This window comes from Clarias gariepinus, chromosome 7, assembly GCF_024256425.1.
Source record: "Clarias gariepinus isolate MV-2021 ecotype Netherlands chromosome 7, CGAR_prim_01v2, whole genome shotgun sequence".
Classification (NCBI taxonomy): domain Eukaryota; kingdom Metazoa; phylum Chordata; class Actinopteri; order Siluriformes; family Clariidae; genus Clarias; species Clarias gariepinus.
Genome location: NC_071106.1, coordinates 4365880 through 4385785, shown reverse-complemented (window position 1 = coordinate 4385785; position 19906 = coordinate 4365880). Strand labels below are relative to the sequence as shown.

General features: G+C 39.2%; 2 protein-coding genes across 2 annotated transcripts in view; one reads left to right on the top strand and one right to left on the bottom strand.

Annotated features, from left to right (window-relative positions):
- The window catches only part of pigb (phosphatidylinositol glycan anchor biosynthesis, class B), a 23259-nt gene extending 22310 nt beyond the window's left edge, over positions 1–949 (bottom strand). The window contains exon 1 of the mRNA XM_053500812.1: positions 827–949. The gene's annotated coding sequence lies outside the window, so the exon portion shown is untranslated. The remainder of the gene's footprint in view (positions 1–826) is intronic.
- The window catches only part of rab27a (RAB27A, member RAS oncogene family), a 27510-nt gene extending 7604 nt beyond the window's left edge, over positions 1–19906 (top strand). The window contains exons 2-6 of the mRNA XM_053500813.1: positions 9447–9620; positions 13961–14046; positions 14137–14240; positions 14340–14463; positions 17634–19906. Of these exons, the coding sequence (XP_053356788.1) occupies positions 9468–9620; positions 13961–14046; positions 14137–14240; positions 14340–14463; positions 17634–17835 (669 nt within the window). The 5' untranslated portion in view covers positions 9447–9467 and the 3' untranslated portion in view covers positions 17836–19906. The remainder of the gene's footprint in view (positions 1–9446; positions 9621–13960; positions 14047–14136; positions 14241–14339; positions 14464–17633) is intronic.

Genomic DNA, 19906 nt, shown 5'->3' with positions numbered 1-19906 from the left:
AATAATGTAGGATATTGTATTGTAATTGTAGGATATTATTACTATATTTAAGCTATTATAACAGTGTGCATTATGGAGACTGGTACGGCATGAAGAAAAGACCTTTTGATATCGCACCTAAGGAAACTTAGGATGTCTGATGAAACTGTTTCATACAGGGGGCGAGAGTCATTCTCCAGCCATGATAAGCACTTAGCGACCATCCAGGGGAATCCCCAGGACTGCGCTGGCCTTCTTTATCAATCTGTCCAGTTTCTTCCTGTCTGCAGTAGAGAACGGACCTCTCCGTAGACGATGGCTGAGGCCACCGCTTCACTAGTGCTCCCTGCACACCAAAAGACCGCAGTCTCCTCGGCAGAAAGAGTCTTTTCTATAAATTGCGTCCGTGTTGTCAGTCCAGTCCAGTTTGCTGTTCAGATGAACACCCAGGTGTTTATAAGAGTCCAGTTTCTCGATGTCCTTTCCCAGAATGTTCACTGGTGATGGTGAAGTGTGTGTACATCTTACTCTTCATTTTTATTTCCACATCACGAAACAATGATTTGTCATCTAATGACTGCTGTGTTGTAGACAGTCTGGGACTGCAGGATAAACAGGTAATATTTGCAGGAGCGTGTAATCTGTGAAGCTGACAGACCTGTGCGGTGCACTAATGTCTTTAGGAATCTGCAAACTATTGTGTAATGACGTGAGGTTTTGGCCTTTTAGGCGTTCACTGCAATTCAGTTCCAACGCCAGCACAAAGGGAGAAGTAGACTCGATTTCGACCTGTTAAGACTTGAGCGAGTGTGTGTTTGTGTGTGTGTGTGTGCTGTGTCACACCCACTTGAGCCTTGTGCTTTGTTTAAGTTGTAGCGGGATCTGCATATCCGCCTGCCTGATTGCCCGTCCCTCAGTGTTCATGTTTGTCCTCCTGTTTCCTGGTTAGCAGGCAGGAATGCGTGACTCAGAAAAAAAAAAAAGAGCCGGCAGATTACTGCTGGGTAGAGACGATAGTTTCCTACAGATCTGTTTTAATTTACAGGCTAAAATGTTTGTATTCTGAGCCAGCAAAGCAGCCCTGTTACCCGTGTCCTACCCGTTACCCGTGTCCTACCCGTTACCCGTGTCCTACCTGTTACCCGTGTCCTCCCTGTTACCCGTGTCCTCCCTGTTACCCGTGTCCTCCCTGTTCATGTAACCGGTGTCCTTCCTGTAACCACTACCTGTTCCGTAAGTGGTGTCCTTCCTGTAACCGGTGTCTTCTTGCCATTTCTGATTTTGGTGTCGCTCCTGTTACCGGTGTCAGCCCTGTAGCACTGGTTGTTGTTGATTCTGCTCAGTTAATATAACTGCTCAGTGAAACCACATCAGAGATGATCAGTATAGCAGTTTGTTTTTCTTGCTATATTATTATTCATTTATTTATTTTTGCACATTTGACCGTTTAAAGTCACGTCAGGTTGGTCAATAATCTGAAACATGGTTTGTTAAAAAATAGGAACTACTTTTCAGTCAATTTGCTTTCTTTTCTATAATTCTTAAAGAAAACTTAATAAACTTAAATAAAACTGTCAGAATTCAGGATTCTGCATCTTCATCATCTTTTCTTTCTACTTTGTTTTCCCTTCATCTAGGCTGAACAGATACAGCACCTTTGCATGGACTAGGTCTCTAAAACTGCTTCAGTTGTTCAGAAAACATAGTGAGTGTTAAATGTTGGATACTGAAGTTTGAAAGCTGCAGTGAATTTGCATTTCTGCGGTGAAACCCTGCTTAGTGTGGGAGGAAGTAGGCTGTTTAACGACTGGTTAAAGTGAGATAACCACTAGTGATCTACAGTTACAATAACCAGCATCACATAATGTACAGTTGGGTAAGACCGTCCAGAGAATAAAAAAAAAAAATAGATGGGTTAGTAGAGAGGAAAACAGTTGGATGCCGGCGTCTCAACTGTGTGTTAGTGTTTTTCAGCTTTCGCTCTATCTCTAAACAAATTGCGCTGCAAATGATTATTATTTTACATATTTTCCTATTCAACCTCCAGATCTGATCGGAGACACAATCCACACTGTGTTATTGTACTGTACATATACAATCTGAATCTTTATCATTGATGCATTACTTTGTGATACTTGACTGTCTAAATATTTTGTATATATCCCCTTTTGTCTAGACTGCGCAGAGCGTACAAAAAACGCCTGTCTTTCAATCCGTTTGTCTGAGCGAGCGGTTGAATGATTGTAGGATTTATATGGAATTATTACTGTAACCTGCAGGAAATAATTAGATTTTGCGATTTATAAAAAAAAGGGTCAAGGTCAAAACAAGGTCGTCTGGCTGAAATGATACAAAACAAATAATATTAGAAAATAATTTGTCTTTTTTTTTTTTTTTTTTGTCCTGGCCTGGACCTTAAAAAGCAGATTAGATCTTCCTCCTATTGTGACCTCATACAAAGAAAGCCCCTCCCCCGGCTTGTTCTGTTGTAGCTCATTTACATAGACACTGAAATGGCACGTTTGGAGGAGGAGTGAAACAGACAGACGGAGTTTGAGGGATGGTGGAGTGTATTATCGGAGGTGTATTCCCAAACGCGCACACCTCGATGAGCTTTAAGACTTGTGTTTACTTGTTAAACAAGTAGTAAAATATGAGACCTTTTAAAGTGAGTGTACAAATGATTAGTAATAGGATTAGACCTGACGACAGCTTGGGCTTTACTAAGTTTGCTGACGAGCTTAGCTTACTGTGTGGCGTGTTTGCTCTGAAATTAACTTGGCTAACATTTCCAGATATTATTGCATCTCTCAATTTAGTTTTATTTTATATTTCTTTAAATTTAGTTTTTTAGTGCAATGGTTTCTCGGTGCATGCCGAAGTGTTCGTTGTTCGTTGTGTGATATCGACTGTATAAACCTCTCACATGAGGTGTACGTGGTTTAAACTGAACCTTTAAGTGAAACCTTGGTGTGTTTTTGTCCCCATGTGACAGCACATCGATCACACTCTGAGCGAGCGCGAACGGGATTCGACTCTGAATCGACTCGACAGCAGGAAGTGAAAGAAACATTGTTACAGCATTTAGTTATTATTATTTTTTTCACTTTGTAGATGCGAGCTGCTAAACTCAAGGACCGAGCTGTAGCGCTGCAGAAGTGCCACGTGTTCTGGCCGATCTGTCTGACTTCCATACACACTTTTTAACCTTTTTCCGTCACAATATGTGTAACCAATGAACGGAAGCACCTTTTCTGTTTTTCTTTCCTGCACTAATAACCGTTGTGTTGGCTTTTAATAGTCGTCCTGGTGTGGTGTGCTCGAGGGTTGGCACTTGCAGTGGTTAGATTGTTGAATAAATCACTTGCAGGGTTTCTGTAATCAAACCTCAGCCTGCTAGATCTGAGTAACTCCTGTCGTCTGGAAGGTTCTGTTGGGTCTATGGTTAAATCCTGGGGCTGAGGTTGAGTTTAAGTTTGACTCATGTGTGTGTGTGTGTGTGTGGATGTCTTTGGTAACCTGTGAGCCTTGGCTAGAAATTGCTGAGTCATCGGAGCGACTGCAGGTTCCAACAGCCGAACTGAGAGAGAGAGAGAGAGAGAGACGGAGAAGTGTTCTTTCTCATGTTCTTTATGCTTCCTGTCAGCTTTAATTAGTCGGTGTGTGAAAAATGACGACTGTTCTGCTTAAATGCAATCTTGATCTTGCTCAGAGGGTCTAAACTTAAAATGGGTTGTTTAATGCTTGATTTGCACCGATAGGGAAAAAGAAACCAAACAAATGATCTGGGATTCTTTATTGAACTTGATTGCAGTTAAGATTAATCATACCATAATTATGGACATGTACTAATTATTCATATCATTATCCAGAACAGGGTGTCGCATGGGAGGAGGTTGTTTGTTCGGACAGGTTATGTCTTTTTTTTATTTTTTTATGTTTTTTTTTTTTTTGACATATAAACCAGTTTGAATGTGTGTTTTTGTTCACACTCTAAGCAGCTTATATTTCTGAGAAGCTTTCACTGTTACCAAAGGATCAGAATCGCGGCACAGTCACATGATTCTTTACATCACTCGGTCGAGGTCCCGGTCTGACTCCTCCGTCACTCTGTACCCTGTGTCTCATCTGCAGGGTGCCTCTGCACATAGTCTCACGTGTGCATTTCTCACATTTCCTGTGTCTGTTTTGTCTTGTCTAGACAACACGCTACACGTATGAAACCATCAAAGACTCCATTCATCATCGAGAGCTGTAAACCCACAACAGACTTTCTCTCTGTCTCTCTCTCTCTCTCTCTCTCTCTCTTTTTTATGATGATGCAACTCGTATTAATTGTTCCAGGTGTTTGAGCAAAACAAGCCCCAACTGAAATGCGATGGTCCACACGCCTGCCAAAGATACTCATCTAGAACCAATAAAGGCGATGAGCAGAGTTTGGGCTCAACTAAAATTGTGAGATTTTTAACACGTTGTTAATTTGCATGAAAATTGCATTTTCAATTTCTGAAAATGTTACATCTTTAAACAGATGAATTTTAGCAGCAGCTACATTCTGCTTATATTAGGAACCGCTTTCAGATATCGGTCGTACTTGTGAAACTGTTCCAATACTTCTGCACCTATACCACTTTCCAGCCAAAGTTGGGCGCTAACTTCATAGCACGTATGTGCTCACCCACACCCGGCCAAAGCAGGTGTCCATGTTGACAGTTTGCTGAGATGTGAATGATAAAGTTGTCTTGAAAAAGTAAACACCATAACAGTGAACTGTGGGAACATCACACAACAGTCTGTCTGTCTTGCTAACCTAGCTCGTCAGCGCAACCTGTCATCTGTCTGTACTCTGCTTGCTTGACTGACGACTTTGTTCTGTGACAGGAGTGATGAAATTAAAAGTGAAATGCGTCTATCTTTTAAGCATGATCTATGCAAATGAGCAACTGTGACATAAACTTCAGCCACAAAAGACAACCGCGTCCTGTATGGGAACGTGTTTATACAGTATACTAGGGCTGCAACAACTAATCGATAAAATCGATAATTATCGATAATGAAATTTGTTGTCAACGAATGCCTCTATCGATTAGTTGGCCTGCTTACGTCACTGAGGAGCGCGACCACAAGATGCACAAATACACACAGCCGCTCGCGCAATGAATGTTACAGGAGCGTCTGCAGAAAAAAGCGTGCGCCCCGAGTCCTTCAAGGTTTGATAGCAATTTACATTAAACGCCTCTAAGAAGACGGTAACCTGCACGCTATGCAAGACCGAGCTTTTATGGCATGTCATGCACGAACACTTAAAAAGAACACATGTTGGTGTTACGGATGGCGAAACAACCAGGTCGGTAAAAACTGTATCTCTTCATCGTGTAAAAGTTGTATAGTTTAAGTGCTTTTGTTAAACTGTTTGCTAACTTCGGGACAGTCGCGCTAGATCTGTTCACGTGCTACTCGCTAGCATCACATTGCGCAATCACCCCATGAGCAATAGTGATTAGTTAAATGGCGCTATTTTAGATTAGCTTAACTTACACGGTGCGAATAAGAGTAGAATATTACATTTAGTGATTGTTGTGGTTTTCAGCGAATGCAAATAACAGTACATTTGTGACTATTAGCTTTTTGCATTTCTACAGTTTTTTTTTTATAGTCCCCTACAAAGTTACCTTGTAATTTACTGTGGTTTTACTTATGCATACATCATTTTATTATACAAAATTACATTATTTTAGCTGTTTATATCTTATTAACTGAATATATAAGTGTATATTTCAAACTATATGTATGTATATATATATATATATATATATATATATATATATATACACACACACAGTGTATATTATATACTACATTTTATTTAAGGTTTAAAATGTCAAAATTAAAGATTATTAAACTCTAAATGTGGCTTTTGCATTTATAAAAGTTTATTTTTTTTTACATAAATAATACCCTGATTGAATTTTTTTTATAGTTATAAGCAAAATATAAAATTAAAGAAGCGGTTAGGCTTTATCCGATTAACCGATTAATCGAAAACATAATCGCCCAACTAATCGATCATCAAAATAATCGTTAGTTGCAGGCCTACAGTATACACACACGCATGAAATAAGGCAGGAACCGCACTACTGAAGCTGCCAAAGCTGTTTTTCAATTTAGTTCAGGTCGAGACTTAGCAACGTTATGGGGCGATAAAATGAAGTCAGCTGACCACCTGAATGTACTGAATCACCAGGTATGGTGTTCATCCTCGGCTTTCAGGCGATGACGGAGGTGGCAATAAAAATGGATGTCTTTCTTTATACAACTGTAGATTGTTTTTAAAAAATATATAACAAATTAAATGTAAAATATTTCTTGCATAGTTCATTTTGCGACTTCAGTGATGATCTTGCAACGCTATTGAACAACAAACCAGGTGATTTCCTGCCCAATTAAATTAATTTCTTGTTACAATTCATTAATTTCAAATGTATTTTTCCTATTTTGGGGCTTTTAATTTTCTTATCATTTTGAAAGATTGTCTTGGTTCTTTATGAGAAATTAATGCATAAAACCAAATAGAAAAAATCAGTATACAAAAATTGTACCAAATAAATGATAAATTACAGACTATATCAACAATATTTTAGAAAAGTATCATGGTGTTATTTATCCCGATAATGATGTATATATTATCATGTTGCCCAGACATGCATTATATATTATTGTAGCGAATTTAATCACATTTTAATGTAAGCACAAACCTGTGCAGTTTATTTAATGGCAAAAGGCTGCAATTTATTACAGGTACACATAGTCAGGAATTTATGTAGAGTTTGTCAACAATTTAAGTTTTTTCTATTTTATTTAAATACTTTTGAGGTAGAAATATTAGCAAACATCCTCTTAATGAGACCGTTTGTGCCGTTATTTGCTATTGGCCTAAATAAATATATTTGAATACAAAATGGTACATTTAATAGTCATTTAATATTGTGTCAAAATACACACAATGTTTTTTTTTTTTTGCTTTGTTAATCAAGTAAATAAATTAACATCATTTAGATTTAAAATTTAAATTGTATTTTTAGCTTTAAAGCTGAAATATGATTGAAAATGATAATCATGACAACAATATTAATAACGTTTAAAGTTTATGAAGGTTTCTTTCTGTTCCGATGGATTTCCTGCGCTTCAGGACTCCGGTCTCTACAACACTAAATTATTGATGCTCCATTATTAAATATTCATGTCAGAGAAATCAGCAACCCTGTTATCGCAGTGTTATTACTGAATCTCATTTGTGTTAATGCATTAAATATGTAAAGCTAAATGTCCTGCCCGGTGAGATTCTATATAAGACACGACGGATGTTGAAGAAAAAGAAGTGCTCCAGTTCTGGAAGGATTTACGCTGGTTTATTGTTCATTTAAACTGGATGTAAAATAATCGAATTTAAATAATTTTTTAAAATTTTTGTCACATGCACAACGTGATTTGCAGTGAAATGCTGACACGACTTGTGATTATGCTAGAATAGGAAGATATTTCATAAGATTTCACTTCAATAAAATAAAAATTGCACAAAGAAAAACTTTAAACAATTAGGACAAAAATGTACAAATTTACGGATTTGCTAAAGTTTTAATACGATAAACCGTTTAAATGAAACTTTGCCGCTGGAATAAGTGGTATAAGTGGTACAAGTATACTAACTCGCTTTCGGTGTGATGATTAAGTTAAAATTGTCTGCTGAGTAACAGGTCCTGAAATGCTTTCCCTTCAGTTTGTAATGTAATGTTGGAGTGGAAAGCGTTGAACTTTTCCCTGACACTTAACACGAGCCTTGAGGATCCGAATAAAGCTTTAAATCACTGTTGTTGTCGAGGCGTGACTGCACACAATTGCAGGAGAGGCTGGTTTTGCTCATTTTTGTTTCCTCATTCCTCAAGTTAACTTGCTGAAAAGTACAACAACAGGAACGTAGGTGTACAGAAACACAGCATTTGAAGACGTTGTGTGTTGAGAAGCAGAATGTCTGGCTAGGCAAGATCCACTCATTTCACTCTTCAAACGCGTGTTGCAAAAGATGTCAGCGGAATAAGAACGCGCAGTATTTCTCCTTCTGGCTTAAACCTGGGGATTGTTTTTACTGTGCAGGAATCCTAGCTGGTTGTAAGAGCGTAGTGTATCTGATTAGCGTAAAAATGAATACTGTTGATTAGCTGTGGTCTGTTTGGACGCCGCGGTCGTGCAGGTCGTTTGTTTGTTCCTGTGTGACGAACGTCTCGGAATTCTCGTTTAGTGACCTGAACACAAATTGTTTCTGTGGATATTTGGGTTTTGGCGTTTCCTGTTACAGTATCAGCATCATCACACTTTCACACAAATTCACCAACGTGTTTGTTTTTGTCCCACGGAACGTGCGACACGCACGTGTGTTTGTGGTTATAAACTGAGCTTGTCACATGGTTTAGGAATAAACGCTAATGCAATCTAAAGAACTGTAGACGAGAGGATGTTTTCAGGACTTCAGACTTTCTCTTCTTTCCTTTTCAGAACTTTTGGTGATGTATATTAGAGATAAGGGAAAAAAAATCTATTCAGTTTTTCAATCGATTCTGTTTATGCTGATTCACGTATCGCCACACTGACTTCAAAATCAATGTTTTAAAAACTATATTTATATTTATAATACAGATGAACCAGTCAATCAGTCACCGACTAGAATCAGCTGGTTTTCAGTTTGGTTGGGCGTGACCGGTGATCAGCCGATCAGCCTCAGATATAAACAATTCTGTACCGTTACGTTATCAAAAATCATGCGTGTTAAAAGTTTCCGATCCGGTGCGCTCGCGGCCACTCAACCCTCGCGTTCACGGCTAAGTTTTGAGACTTTGGCGGCGTTTGAGAAGGTAAAACGTCGCTGTTTCTTCATAATCCTACAGGTGGTGCACTCTGAATTATTCGTAACAATGTAGATTTTGTTTAATTTAATTTGAAGTTAAATGTTAAACTCTTGTATTTGAAGTTAGTTTGTGTTGTTTAAATTGGTCTTTAAGTGGGGAAACTAATGTTGTAAAGAACAGGCTACATTTAATTAAATCATTACACGTTTTTAAAAGTTTAAAATTGTAATAAAATCGGGTGAACATGTAAAATTGAATCAATGTTTATAAAATCATAATTTCAATCGAATCGGCACTGCCGTGTCGTGATAATATCGTATCGGAAGGTGACTGATGATACTCGTCCCTATTGTATATTGTAATCATTACAACAATGAACATTCACTCAGCAGTGTAACAGCATCTGACCAGACTTAACTCAATTAGAACAATGGAAATCAATCCAATAAGCCAGTGCAAAAGCTAATTCTGAATACACAGCACTTTCCCTGTCTATTCAAGTCGCAGCAACTGTTTTAATTAAATCACGCCGGTATCAGTCAATTTGTGTGTGCATGTGTGTTCCAGGTTCAGCAAGCGGCCCTCACTATGTCTGATGGGGACTACGATTACCTCATCAAGTTCCTAGCCCTGGGGGATTCTGGGGTGGGAAAGACCAGCTTCCTGTACCAGTACACGGACGGCAAGTTCAACTCTAAATTCATCACCACAGTGGGCATAGACTTCAGAGAAAAGCGAGTGGTAAGTTGTGAGTTTTGTGAGGACCTGATGTCCCCATAAACATGTTGGCGAGCCCATGATCTTGTGTGGCATTCGAGTCTGTGGGAGACAAGAGCAGCCGAAAAAGACAAACAACTCATCAGTCGCCTGTGTAAACGCCCCATACAGCGGTACCATGGTATACGACTTTAATCCGCTCTGGGGACGGGTTCTTAGAGAGAAATATCTAAGAAATGGAGATAATCCATTCCAGACTCCCAAGAATATTACCAATATTACTGATTTCCAACACTATAATTATATTTTTAATCGAAATATTTAGAAAATACATTACAATAAAGTAAAATATGAAATAAATAGACATTAAACCTCACTTAATTTTAATTTATGATTCTTCTTGGCACCGGCTGCTTTAAAAACCAAACTGAAAGCGTCTCCCTTTTCTTCTTGCTACCGTCTTTCTTGGGACCCATAGAGCTATGTCTTCACTAAATCTTCCACAAAATGCCAAAAAAACACATAAGAAAGGATGTAAACTCTCTTTTTTTGGCTTTTACTGTCCCCAAATTTTTTCTTAAGGCAAAAATTAGTTCGTATCCAATTAATGTGCATCAGGGGAGTAAATTATTAGAGAACATTAACCCCAAGATCTTTTTGTCACTTTGTTGTACCCTAATTCAATTCAATTCAATTTAATTTTATTTGTATAGCACTTTTGAGAATGGTTGTTGTCGCAAAGCAGCTCTACACAATCAAAAACTAAATTATGGAAATGAGTTTAAAATGTGAAAGAAAATATGTATAAATCAAAATAATCAGATCGTCCCTGATGAGCGAGCCAAGGGCGACGTGTCAAAAAAAACAACTCCCTGATAACGAATGAATGCTGAAAGTCCAGAAAGAATTCAGGCACACCTGATTCAGTTTGTGTAAGTGACAATGACATTAAAAGCTATTAAATTTGATTGATTTCTGTCTCAGTTTTCAGCTTGACGAGATTATGCCATCTATTGTACTGCAACCTTGTTGTAATGTAATAAATAACCTTCAAACAAAACAGGTCCATCACATGCTGTAAATGACCTTAGATAACCTTTACAGTTGGGACCTGTATAGTTAATGTGACATGCCTCTCCTATCACACTGCATTTTTATAATTTTGTGATCATGGCCAAGTCAGGTTTACGGTCCAAGAAACACACCGGCTGTCAACACAGACGTAAATACCACATGCTTCCAAAGCGAGATCACGTACTGGGTGTTCACTGTGATAATGAAAGTGGTACATGAAATTCTTTACAGAAAAGAAAAGCTGAAAAAATATATTTTTATATAATTTGTATATTTATATTTTTAGATTAGTTATAAAGTAAAATCAATGAATAAATGGTAAAATTCTATGCCTTTTATGTATTTAAGGACTTGGGTGGTGGTGGTCTATAGTCTAGTGTTAGATACTAAATTAATCCAATTTGTAAGTCACTGAACATACCTTAAAGAGATAAACAAACCACTGGCCTTCATTTATCAAGCTGGTTCTGATCCTGTGTTCATATAGTACAAATATGAATATAACCCCCTGCTACACTAAAACACTTCCCGTCTAAAACACTGGCCTCCCAGGAACTCCTGTAATAACCTAAACATGTGGAAATGGCTTGGTCAGGACTTTATTAGGTACTGTGGCAAAAACTCCCAGCAGAGTTCCTGTAATGCGCTGAGTGGTGCTGAGGTCGTGCAAGAACGGAACGCCTTTAGTGATCCTAACGAGCTATGTTTATTTCCCATTAAAAGAAAGCCTAAAAACCTATTAAAGGAGTTCCTGGGAGGCCAGCGTACTGGGAGAACTTTCTACCTTGATGGTGTCCAAACATGAGTGAAACACCGGGATAAATGCGTTACTGTAGCAAAAATAAGGAGTGTTTTTATTCTCTTAACTCTGTTTCGTTAATTTGGGGGCATTGGGTGGCTCAGTTCCTCGTCTGCCATGTGGAAGGCCCGGGTTCGATTTCCACCAGAAGCCCAAACCCCAGCCACTGGATGGAGAGCCGGTCCCAAAACAGGATGCTGTAAAATATTCGGAACAATCAAAAGTCTCGCTTTGACTCGAATGTCCTACTGTACGTATAAGAATTCGCTTGTACGCAGGAGTATGTACACAAGAGTTTTATGTTAATGAGTTGCTGCTATTTTCTATATACAGTACCAGACAAAAGACTGGACACACCTTTTAATTGAGTGTCTTTTGTTTAGTGACTTATTTTCTACACTCTAAAACAATACTGGATGAAATAACACATGTGACATTAGGTAACAACACTCAGTCGTTATTATAAGACGTGGGAGTCGGTTGTTCCGGAACAGTTCTTGCAAGAACAGTATTGTGTCAAGTGCGTTTGTAAAAGCACTATGATGAAACTCTCATAGGGTTAGGGTTCTCCTAGTCTCTTCCCAGGAAAGCGAGACCAAAACGTTACCGCTACTGCAGAGGAGAAGTTCATCTAGAGTCACCAGCCTCAGCAATCACCAATTACCAACCAGCACCTCAGATTAGAGCCGTTATGATGCTTTACAGAGCTTCACATTTTGGATAAATGTCGGGAATAAGACGCGGTGTCCAAACTTTGCACTGGGAGCTTACATGGATTATTTATTATACTTGTATGATAATATGGATTATTTATTATTTATTATAACTCTGCGCTACTGAACGTTTTTTTGGGAACACGGATCACGACCTCGGGTTCCTCCAGGTGCTATTCATTCTTCTGGAGTTGCCCTTTAGTTTCCTTTTCCCTAACCGTGTGAGCTGGAGCGTAAAACAACCGCTATGATTATTCTCCCCACTCACACGGTAGTTAAGGTGTTACTCCGACTCTGACAAAAGACTCTGCTTTGAGAAATCTCAGGAATTTCCTGTTGAAGTAAAAAACACAAAAAATATCCTGTTTAAGGTTTGTCTCGACCATATGTGCCAAAAAAAACTACGAAACTCACTACATTGCAAAAAAAAAAAAAGAAATCTTAAAACTCATTGTTTAATGTAATTTAATTCTTACCTCCTGAACCTGAGATATACTGTATATTTATAATTATTGGCACCCTTGGATGAATGTAATGGAGTTCTAACATTTTGTTTCAGTAGATTCTGAAAATAAGGACAATTTTAAGAAAAGAAATTACATTTTACAATTATTGGCACCCCTTGGGCTCTGTCAAAAGCTTTTAATTTTTTAAATTTTTTATTTTATTGCGTATTTGGATGCATATTTTGGATTATTGTCCTCCTGAGAAACCAAAACACGACCCATGCGAAGCAACAGCAAAATTTAACTCTACATGTAGCGAACATACAAAAGTATTAGCTACTAATATAAGGCAGGAGTAGCGATCGGAGGGTCCCGGGTTAAAATTCCACCACCAACAAATTGCCATATTTTTTTTAACTGGGAGCGCCATTTTGGTTTTGACGCTCCAGCGGCATCGTGCGGAACTGTTTTTTTTAAAAGAAATATTCATAAATGTACTCATTTCCAGAGACATAATTTGGGCAGATATTTTCCATTTTTTTATATGATGATATGAATTTTATGAACCCCCAACAACGCCCCTCCCCCTCCCCCACCAGTAAAAGCAAGAACACTAGGAGATAAAGAATAATCCATTGTAGTGTTGGATTTTTTTTTTTTTTCTGTGATTACAATTGCGTCTCTAAACGGCTTGTAGAGTGTGTTTGTTACGCCACAGCATTAGTGCGTTCCTCAGAGAACTTGAGCAGCTTTGACCGAGGCTGGCTCGCAACGAAAGACTCTGGAAAGAAATGTAACAAACTTCTGATTGAGTTTCAGAGTGGGATTTCCACATAAATTCCACTTTATACCTTAATCCCTACTTTGCATCGAGGGCTGAGATAAAAAAGAAAGAAAGAACATTCGAGTGTTATTGATGGACGACTCATTGTTTCCAGCTTACTTAAAGTGTTCAGACCAGGCATGAGCAATGCTTCCTCAAGGAGCTACACCTAAAGAGCAAACACGGGCAGTTCCTACAAAACACCCGAGCGTATCGTTACGGCGCAGAGCCATGTGGATTTACTGGAGCATGGAACTGGAACAATATAATCTATAAACTGTTGCTGTGGGGTCGGAGGAGTAGAACATCATTTCAGGATGTGTGATAACAGTAACTTCGCCTTTTTATTCCCTGATTTATGTTTTGTTTTCTCCCTTTTTTTTCCCCATTGTGACCTCGTATATATGTTTTACTGTTAATTTTAGAAGTCTGATAACTTGGGAAAGTGTTTGATGTGTAGGTATGAATGTGAGACTTACCGTATACTTCATGTAAATATGGTCCTAAAGGTGTACAAGGCCAATGGGCCTGATGGTGCAGCGGGGCGGGGTCAAAGGATACACATCCAGCTGTGGGACACGGCCGGCCAAGAGAGGTGAGCATGTTAGCTCGGGTTTCTCCGGATACAACATTGCACCTGAGAGAGTTCTTATTTCGAATTAAACCATTTATTTCCATTTTCCAGGTTCAGGAGTCTGACGACGGCGTTCTTCAGAGACGCGATGGGTTTCCTGTTGCTCTTCGATCTGACCAACGAGCAGAGCTTCCTCAACGTCAGGAACTGGATGTGTAGGTTTTTTTTTCCCCCGCTTTTCTGTCTTTAGATTCGTTGTTAAATACTAAGATCTAACCTCTGAGCGCGGTGGTGTGTGTTGTTTTTGTTTGTAGCTCAGTTGCAGATGCATGCGTACTGCGACAACCCCGACATCGTTCTGTGTGGGAACAAGTGTGATCTGGAGGACCAGCGGTTCGTCAAGGAGGACGAGGCTCGGGAGCTCGCCACGAAATACGGGTGAGACGAACGACCGGCTAGGGAGACACCGCTACCTTCATCCAGGAGCACTAATATGGATAATGTTTGCAGATAGAGGCATGTTTACCAACAGGATAGTATGATGTCATTAAGCGGGCTGTCAGTCCTAGGAACTTTCATGCAGTTTCCTTATGGTGTTTTAGTTTGTCCATCAGTTCACCTGTCTATCCACTAGGGACGGGAATCACCAGGGTCCATCCGATATGATCACGATACTTAGGTGCCGATTTGATTAGTATTGCGATTCTTTAAATATCCTAATTCAGTATTTATTTTTTTGTATCAGACAAACTTACATTCAAACTTCACAAGTGATTCGCTTCTATCACACAGGAAGCTGTGCTGCCAGCCAGTGTGTGAATAGTTTAGAGCAGAGCCACCTGCTGGATTATAGAGGAACTGCATCCTTTTATCTGTCCGTCCAGCCAACAGCCATCTGTCCATTTGTCCAGCCAGCCAACTCTCGGTCAGCCTTCCTCAGCTGTCTGTCTGACAAGCTACCTGTCTTTTCAAACATCTATCTGTCAATCTATACACCTTCTTACTATATCTCTCAACCCCCCTGTCCAAGATCTTTCCGTCTGTCTGTCAGTCACCCCCTTTCTGGCTATTTGTCTTTCATTCCACCAGTCTATCCAATCGTCTGTCTGACAATCTGCCCAACGTTTTTGTCTATCTGACTGAGCATCTGTCTTGTCTGTTTCTCCCTCCAGCCATGCAAGTTCATGTCTTCTGTCTCATCATAGTCAGGGTCCATCTTTATCTCTCTGTCCATCTTTAAACAGTTTTGGTGCCGCATTAAGGAGGAAAAACAGAGTTCAGATTTATTCTAGTATTTGGGGTCTTCTTGGTGGCCTGCTTGTTGCCAACCAAGTTGTCATATTATTTACTAAGGGTGTGTGTGTGTGTGTTTAAGCCAAGACCTGCTAATCTCACTAAACTTATGGATGACAATCCAACTGCATAGTAAATATTGACCAGGCTGACATCAGGTGACTTGGTCAAAGTCACACATCTACTGAGGGGGAATAGTGTGTGTGTGTGTGTGTGTGTGTGTGTTAAACCCTTCAGAATCTCAGTATTCTATCAGTAATGCTGTGTATTGTGAAACAGAAGGTGGTTATTTGCTAGGGCAGTGACTAGAAGCGATTATTGTGAACACATCCCCAGGCATCTGGAGTTAAATGTAGTTTGCATTAAATTGAATTCACTGCTGGTGCAGAAAAAAAACAAAAAACATCGCATTAGCACAGAGCACACTGTTCTGCTTCATAAACACTTAAATGGCCCTCGGTGCTGTTTCAGCTGTTAAGACACAGCGTGTTCTGTGCACTTTCTTCACGCTGATTAATGTCACCTAGCGTCGGCTACAATGGTCCCTGCGCTGTTTTGCATGAGCACAATAAAGTCGCAAGTGTAAAAGTGTTTCCCAGGAATGGTTTGTGCCCCGGTGGTGTGGAAATGAGTCATGAGGACTGATATCTCGTTGCTGATCTGAGCTGTTTGCTTAAACTGGAGCAGGCATGCCAAAGAAGGAAACGCGCGATAACGCCGCACCCGCCCCAGCATTGCTGAATTCTGGGTCCTGATTGGGCAGAACAGCAGATTTGTATCGAGCAGATGTACACCAATCAGCCATAACTTTAACATCCAGTAACAGTAACACACTACCATTGTTATGAAATTATATTCCAGTAAACTGGTGACAGGATCATGGGCATCCAACGCTCTCCCATGCCCGCAGAAAGTGCTAAAAAAAAGGCACCAGAACACCCAGTGCACCACAGACAGCCACGTGTAAGCCAGACGGGCATAGATGGATGGATAGATACTTATAGTAACTACTTACTTAAATACTTAATTTACTTACTTACTTACTTTTTTATCTACCTACTTATTTACTTAGTTTACCTATTTACTTAGTTTACTGCCCTACTTACTTTACATAATCATTTTACCTACTTACTTTACCTACTTACTTATTTACTTACCTTCTTACTTACTAACTTTATTTACTTATCTACTGTACCTATTTACCTACTTACTTTACCTACTTACTTGCTTTATTTACTTACTTTCTTTCTTTCACATTATTGATCCCAAAGGAAATTTCCAACGTCCAATAGCAAGGATAGTAACATAAAAGGCAAAGTTGCAGTTACAGAGCGTCAATTGTGTATGGTGTGTACAAAAACATAAAAACGTGCAACGCTGCCACAACTTGAGCACCCATGAGAATGACCAGGCAAACAAGTCTGATCTACTTCGACCACAACCTGCAACCCACAGCACCCAAAGGATCCGCTGCCAACATCCTGGTGCCAGACACCACAGTGGCACAATGGGGACCTACACAATCCTGGGCTTAATGTTCTTATTGTAATGTTTTGACTGATTGGTGCGTTCCTTATCCAAGTTATTGAAAAAAGTAGTACGACTAATAAAAAGTTTCATATGAGCATAGAAATGTTGTGTAGCCTGCGTCGTTGGCCGCTAATCTTTTTCTGTCACGCGTCCGCTCCACACTTTAGTCCAATACGTGGAGGTATTGCACCGACCCTTTAAGGGTTCTAAAGAAGTAGTAGTATCTATATTGCAAAAGGAGAGTAGTTGTAGAATATAGAAGCGGTTTATATATTTTCTTAAAAAGCTAATAAATTTGAAATAACTATAACTAACCCAGCGATTCAAATAATGAATCGGTTAACAAAAGATTATTTTGACTAAAATTAAATTGCATAATCTTTAACTGTTTCTATAGTAATTAGTGTAACTAGTGTGCGGTTAATGTTATTATGATGATGTTTTCTGTAAGGAGCCTCCAGTGTCAGTGCTTTGAAACAAAAATGTAACTGCAAACGTGCAAATTAGGAAATATGTACTATTCCAACTACTAATTTAAGTATTTTAATACCTTTTAAACTACAGCTTTTACCTTGAAGCTTAATTTATTTTAACCTACTGTAAACTATGACTATATTATGAGGAAGAGGCGCGGCTTTGAGTCTGACGGAGCTATTAATCTGGGAAGTGTTAAGACATTTATTAAGGTGTTACTGCAACAGCTTCCTTTCTTGTCAAAAATGAGGAAGTTACATGGCAATGTTATGAAAGAACCCCAAGCACCTCTTTCTCTCTGACCCTCTCAGGATCCCGTACTTCGAGACGAGCGCGGCCAACGGCGAGAACGTTTCCCAGGCCGTGGATGTCCTGCTGGATCTCATTATGAAGCGCATGGAGAGGTGCGTGGACCGATCGTGGATCCCTGACGGTACCATGCGCTCCAACGGGCACAGCGGGAGCGAGATGGTCGAACCGCCAACGCAGGAGAAGAGCAAGTGTGCCTGCTAGTGGCCAAGCAAACATCTGATACAAACATCTGCTTAGAGTCGCACTTAAAACACGAGAGTGGCCACTGGTGGCCAAATAGTGCCATTACATGTTCTTGTACACCTGGCCGGATTTCATCTTTATGCTTTATACAGTAATCAGCCTTAAGGCTTTTTTTTTTTTTTTTATTTAAGGAATTACAATAGAGATTTGCACCGATTTACTTTTATATTATAAAAAAAACTATATTACTCTTTAAAGTTGGGTTCATCCCAACAAATAGATACAAGTTCACCTGAAATCTAAAGCCAGTGCCACTCGATAAAACATTCCAAGTGTCTCAGATTATTCATAACCGCTGGTCTCTCGGGTGAAGCCGGGCATTGTCTTCGTTCTTGTTGTAAATTGCCCAAATTTGGATTTGAAGTCTCTGTGTGTGAGTGTGTGCGAGTGTGTGTGCATGCCTTTTTGTGTGTTTACAGTGTTTGATTATGTATTGAACTGGGTCGGGTTACACTGAGAAAGTGTGTGTGTGTGTGTGTGTGTGTTTGTGTGTCAATCACCTTTTTATCAGGTTGGAAAACAAAAGTTATGATAAATCTGTTAAAATTTAGAGAAAAAAATCAGTTTTACAATGGATTCATTAAAATAAAGTATATAAGTAATTAAACAATTTTTTTTCTCCTTTTGCTCTGAACATTAACAAATAGAAGTCAGCCTTTAAAACACAAAAGTGTGTGTGTGTGTTGTGACACACTAGGACTTGAGGCGTACTTACAGTATAGCGGAGGCGATTTAACCATCCTCATGAGCTCAAGTGTTAACGTCGGTCAGTGTGAAGTAGTCCTCCAGTGCACCAGGAGGTGCTGTTGAAATCGCTTGACCATTTTGACGAGGAGAAGACTACAGACAGTTAAAGAAGACATCAATCGATCTGGATTTGCTTTGTTTGTAGAGATCTTCTTTGCCTTTTTTATGATGTCAGCTATTTCTTTAATTACATCATATACTGTAGGTTGAGTGAGCTAGCTGAACATCATCTAAGCATGAGATACGCCGCAGCCTTACCTGTCATCTATAGACGTTAACACAGCTTCAAGGCTATCTCAGATTGATCTGGGGTCGCCACACCCTCTGTAGGCTCCGCCCCTCTTACACCCCCAATGTTTGTTGAACTTGTTTGATTTTGATTTTCCTTTAAAGCTGAATCTTGTCTCTGTCATCGATTTGGAGTCGCCTTATGTTTGGGTCTTAGATTTCTTCTTGTGATTGGTCAGAATTCACTCTTTCTTCGTTGCAGTGCATTTCATTTCCTTTTTACGTCGATGCAATGCTGCGCGTGTGCAGTTTTCGACATTATGGTATCTTCCTGCATCGCTTCACAATAAGTTTGAATCGTTCTTATGTTCTAGTCTAGTCTGTGGCACGTGAAGTCATTTGAGGTGAGATGATTTATTTGTAGATGACATGTGCAACAAAAAAACATCTTTCTTTAAAAGTTTTTTTTGTGTGTGTGTGATCTAACACATCACGGCGCTAATCACAGGGTAAATCGAGGCTTTGGAGAAAAACGCAAGCTCTGACCTGCTGTACATTTCATGTTACCAGGGGAATGATTCATGAATGTTTTATAACTCGTAGCGTTTCGTTGTCAGCTTTTAGATCGTACATCTGTATAAATATGAAAGTGTGAGTGAACTTTGTAACCCATTTACATAAACTCTTTTGGTGCACTAAGATTTAGGATGCAATTCACACCTAAAGTGCCTAACCTAATACACATACCTGCAAGAAGTAATAGACACGCATACACACCCATGAACCAATACACACATACATATACATACACACATACACATTCATTATTGTGACTACTGTTGTTGCTCTTAAAACCACTAAAAGAAAATCGTGAGTATTAACTGTGTATTAAAATTTAATCCTGTTGTTATTAAACTCTGGGTGTCTGTTCACTTCTTGCATCTCTGTTTAAAGTCTTTAACACTGCATACGTGCCGAACACTGTCTCTATGCCAAACCTTTTTTTCAGAAAATAAATATATTTTATTATTTATTAAAATGGCTTCACAAACTA